General features: G+C 41.1%; 1 protein-coding gene across 1 annotated transcript; it reads left to right on the top strand.

Annotated features, from left to right (window-relative positions):
- Positions 1-2,752: 2,752 nt before the first annotated feature.
- On the top strand, positions 2,753-4,668 carry LOC124289623 (protein ANTAGONIST OF LIKE HETEROCHROMATIN PROTEIN 1-like). Its single transcript, XM_046726227.1, has 3 exons — positions 2,753-3,096; positions 3,848-4,344; positions 4,634-4,668. Exons 1-3 carry the CDS (start codon positions 2,753-2,755, stop codon positions 4,666-4,668), a joined length of 876 nt encoding a protein of 291 aa, XP_046582183.1.
- The last annotated feature ends 908 nt before the right edge of the window (positions 4,669-5,576 follow it).

The following is a 5,576-nucleotide window of genomic DNA, read 5'->3' on the forward strand; positions in this document are numbered from 1 at the left end:
TCCGTCCCAACCCTCAACCCATGTAACTTCACTTTATCATTTATAAGCAGTATTTAGAAAATTCCTCCAATGGAAACTGGGACGTTTTGTGATAGAAGTGAACGTGGTTACTGGTTTTGCATAGAAACGGTTCCTGGTAAATGCTACTCAATTCTGTAGTATTCGCGCGAACACTCCTTGCTTCGCGGAAAATTACTGTGTCCTTCCTCAGAACAAGACGCCATATTGGCTAGCTGTTGTCCTGCCCAGTTCGTTGTCGTTCGTGTGGAGACACGGCCTGCTCCAGTTCAGAGTGGTGAGAGTAGTACATTTGCCCAAGTAATGGAAATATTGTCCTTCGTCATACTAACATGACTGATATCCCAACTGAACAACGAATTATTTTCATTTCCCCGTTTCCAAGATTTAATCAGTACCATAAAATTCTTCCAATATGAAATTACTTTGCTCTTTCCAAGTACATTGATCTTTCCTAACTTCAAATTTTCCTAAAATGTTTATCAAGTATATATTACGGTTTCAACTTCAAATAGCCTGGTTATGCATGCCGCTCCTGTTTTAGAGCATGTCCCATGTGACTGACGAATGACTGGAGCTCAGACTTACACGAGTATTTCAAGTCTATGGCGATTATACAAATAGGTACAAACATCAAGAATACAAGAATACATCCTCAAAGACATAATAATTGAGTACATATGTATGTATCTGAGGACCAGAAAACACAAGATTCGAAATACAGGCTCAATGTCTCAGACATGAATTGTCTCAGGTTGTACCTAGTATAACAGAAATGTTACAGAGAATAACCTTCAAACAATATTTTATTGAAAAGAGTAGATGCAGATATACATGTATACTCTTAAAAAAAAAGTAACGCAAAGCAAGATTTTCATTGGATATTTCAAAGACATTTGCTACATGAACTAAAAATGAGAGAAATTTGAAATGTACAGATAAACAACATCAACTGAGGCTATATTAACATTCATCGAATGTTCCAACGTTACATTTGACGTCACGCACAGTAGGTAACGTGTGTGACTCCCTTGAGAGTCAATTACTACGTATCACCTCCTGCCCACAGATGAAATCAGATTGCGGATAACAGCCTGGGGCCCAATTGCAGCCCACTCAGCCGGCAAAGCGGCAGCCAGCTGTTGTAGTGTCTCAGATTGTGGTTGTCGCCGTCGCACGCGTCTATCCAATTCATCCAAAAGATGCTCAATTGGGTTTAAATCGGGGGATCTGGAAGGCCAGGCAAAACGTTGATGTTGTTGTTTGCTTGGAAGACTGGTGATGAGTGCTGTATGTGGACGGGCATTGTGGAATGGTGATGGGAATGGAGTTAGTGAGTGAGTTAGGTTTTACGCCGCTTTAATCAGTCTTTCAGCAATATCATGGAGGGGGGACACCAGAAATGGGCTTTAGACACTGTACCCATGTGGAGAATCGAACCTGGGTCCTCGGCGTGACGAGCAAACACTTTAACCAATGAGCTACCCCACCGCCCGGTGTGGGAGCGGATGTGAGGTAGAAGGAGTGCATGTGAGGTACGATGAGTGCAGGGTGGGTCGGAGTGAGGTAGAAGGAGTGAGGTGAGATGAGTGTGGGGTGGGTCGGACCCCAGACTCATCGACTCTCTGAAGTTCATCCGTATAAGTTCTCGTCACGATATGGCTGAAATATTGCCGATGTGACGTTAAATATTAACTCACTCACTCGCTCACTCATCCGTATAAAAAGTACCAGTGATCGGATCTTCAACCATATCTTTGACTTTGTAGACTGGTAACACATCTCTGTAGTATCGTCTGCTAATATTGAAAATGTCCTCTGTCCATTTCTCCTGATAGTCCCGTTGAAAAGGGTGTCTTAAATGTGACAGCCTTACTTGGTCTCCTACTTTAAATTTAAATGCTTTTCTTCGGGTTACATGCCACTTCTCTGCTTTGACTTCGACTCAACGAACCAGGTCGGGGCAGGGTTAGTGAGGGCGCTGTAACAACAACAACACTGACGCCAACTGTGTTGAACAATGTTGATATATTGCAGTTTTTTTAAGATGAACAGACAAATAGTGAATCGCTGTACATGATTTCTTAAAGGAGAAAAGGGTATGAAATGGTTCCTAACTTAATGACTTAAATATGATGAATACAATAAAAGCATTTTGGCTGATCCTGTTTTAAGGAGCACAAATCATGTCACCACTATCAAATAGCTGAAGCCTACCAGAAGTTGCACACCTCCATGCAAGAGTTTCAAGCTGAGGGTAGTGGGTGGATTCTAGATGAAATTGTACAATTGGAAGTCAATACAGCCGAGTATACACACTTATCAGCAAGTAGCTACATTCCAATCTCCAAATACCTTGCTTATAAAAAAGCTATCCTGAACGTTCATAATGAAGATAGTAAATCGTCACCACGGATTCTAAATTGTTTAGTGAAACTCAACCAGCGGAGCTACATCTTTTCAGTTTACCACCCTAGCAAACGGCTGTAGAAAGAACCTACATTAAAGATTGTCGTCCAATTTCATCCTTATCGGGTAACGCACCGATAGAATTTCATATTAGCGGTCAAGACGGATTGGAATATATAGATCTACGTAGATCCACGCTCTACATGAAATGTCGAATTACTAAGGCAGGGCTTACATTACGTCCGTTTTTTTTAACGCATGCGTTATGCGTTGCGTTTTTGCTCTTACACTATATGCGTTAATATGCGTTTTGAACATGCGTTAGATGGCGGCCATAGCTGTGATGAGTATGATGTTGGAGGAAGAGGAGGAATTCGAAGAAGAGGAGGAATTAATCACAACCACAGCAGTTGCCATCAGTGCAAATCAAACTGCCAGGGGACGGAGATGGTGGATGCACTCTTTAAATGAGCAGAGGTCTCTGGAAGGAGTCTGCAATCGTCTGATGAAAGAATTAGAAATGGACAACGAACGATTCAAGAATTACTTCCGACTTTCAAAAGAGCAATTCTATGTACTACTGTGCAAAATTGACCATGCCTTGACCAAAGAAACGACACGATTGCGACATCCTATTTCATCGCGTGAAAGGTTAGCTGTCACGTTAAGGTATGTCCAACAAAAGACAAAACAAGTGTAAGTTTAACAAGTGTTTAATTTTTCATTTGGGCGCTCTATGTGAAAATGTATAATTACTATGTAACTTTAATTATAATAAGTGAAACAATGTTATTTTAAAAGAAGAAAGGTAAATGACGTTCGTCCATCTCTGATGTGCATTTAAGAAATAAGTCAGATAATTTTCAAATAAGTAATATAAAACATGTACATCTATCCCTGGTGTACATTTCAGAAATAACATTCAATCAATTCGTTCTTCAATAGGTTGTAAAATCAATCACTGGAAACTCCACCTTGTGGAACATAATCCGTCTGTTCTGCACGTGTGCCAAACCGGGCATCATGAAAAACTTGGTCGACTTTAAGTTTAACTAGACTTTTGGTAGCATCAGACATCTGTTTTAACTCATGAGCATATGACAACATGAACTGTTCATCACTGTCCCTCTCTTTGTTCATCGATGCTAATGCCTCTGTTAAGACTTGTCTTGAATTTCCTGTCTGACGTGGTTTCTGTTCCTGGTATCCCCGAGAATACCAAGTAATTTACCGCTTTCATCAGTCATCTTTGCTCTCTTTTTGGTTGGAGGAACTGGCGATATACGCCTTGAAGTTGAAGGTGATACGTGATCTGAAGTGTGTCTGAAATAGACAAGATTAAGCTCATTGGTTGACTGTTATTATAGAAGTTCATGTGTGAAAATGGCAAAAAATTAACATCTTACTGTTCACCTTGCAGGTATTTGGCTACAGGAGATTCATTTGTGTCCCTGTCCTATGCCTACAGAATTGCAGACTGTACGATCGGGGCTATAGTAAATGATGTATGCACTGCCATATGGGAAGCACTGCAGCCAGAGGCTATGAAAGCTCCTGCCACAGCTGAGGATTGGAAACAGATTGCTGAAGACTTTGAAAGCATATGGCAATTTCCGAATTGTTGTGGGGCGATTGATGGAAAACACATTGTTCTAAAGGCCCCACCTATGTCGGCCGCGGTTTATTACAATTACAAAGGTACCTTTTCTATTGTGCTACTGGCTGTGGTTGATGCCAACTACAGGGTTTTGATCATTGATGTGGGGTCATGTGGTATGAACAATGATTCAGGAGTGTTTCGGAACTCAAGGTTTGGTCAAGCTTTGCGAAACGGCACATTGCCCCTTCCAGCAGATAGATCACTCCCAGGAGCAGAAGTGTTAGGACCTCTCCCATACGTATTCGTCGCAGACGAAGGTCTGCCACTCTTGAGAAACCTTTTGAGGCCATATGGTGGACGTGGACGAAATGATCACGAGAAAATATTCAACTATCGCCCAAGCAGGGCCCGAAGGATTGTTGAGAGGACATTTGGCATTCTTGCATCAAGGTGGAGGGTTTTCCATTCAAAGATAGGGGTTGCACCTGATAAAGCCAAAATCATAGTTCAGGCAGCGTGTGTGCTTCACAACTATGTCCAAAAGTCAGCACCATCAGCACAGCAGACATGTTTGGATGAAGCGTCACCAATGTTATCTCTTCCAAGGTATGGAAGGCGTGGTAGCCAAGAGGCAGGATTAGTAAGAGATGCATTTAGACAGTATTTTAACAACTGGGGTCAAGTACCATGGCAAACAGATCAGTTACTTACCCTTTCAAGTCTGCTTCAGCAGATTCACTGTCGTTGAGGACTGTATCATCCTCATCTTCATCCTCATTGTTGTCACCTGCTGCATCGTCAAGAGGCATGTTACTTGCAGTGCTGTGAAAAGACAAATTTCGTTCGTTTTTGTTTAATAATTCTTTAATGTTTTATGGACATTAGAATGAAACAATATAATTAGCTCATAGTCTCAATTGTTTGAACTCAATTTGACCCAATAAATAATATTGGCATGTTTTTGTGTTTGTGTTATCCAAACAGCTATGTCCTGTGGAGATACATGCTGTAAAGAAGAAGCCGTGCAAATATTGCTGAAATTTGGTAAAGTCCTATGAACTCAACTCTATTGCTAGCTAGAGGACGACACTTGTTTAATGAACACGTTGCATACATGAACTTGGATGTATGCTTACCAGTCATCCTCAAGGTATTCATCCAGGAACCCTAGGCTCTTAAACCATGGCCATTTAGGTTCCTTGGCGTCATCCCCGCCTGACCCACTCATCTTACTTTCCTTATATTCTCTTCTTTTCCTGATATAGCCATCTTTTAGGCTCCTCCAACGAATCTTGGCTGGAACGAAACCATACATAGTTTTAAAACAATTTGGTGGATATTCTATTTGATAATACTCATCATCATCATCATCATCATAATCAAATCGGTAGCATTTAAAATGGGATTTCTCAATTTTTCGATTTATTGGCATTCCCTACCTTCAGACACGCTGACACCGAGTGTGTTTGATATTGAAGTCCATATATTGTTACAATATCCAGGTCTCTATACTGACGACACCTTTTGTCATAAAGTGTGCTGTTTTCTT

Source organism: Haliotis rubra, unplaced genomic scaffold, assembly GCF_003918875.1.
Source record: "Haliotis rubra isolate DU_JTF1 unplaced genomic scaffold, ASM391887v1 Scf445, whole genome shotgun sequence".
Classification (NCBI taxonomy): domain Eukaryota; kingdom Metazoa; phylum Mollusca; class Gastropoda; order Lepetellida; family Haliotidae; genus Haliotis; species Haliotis rubra.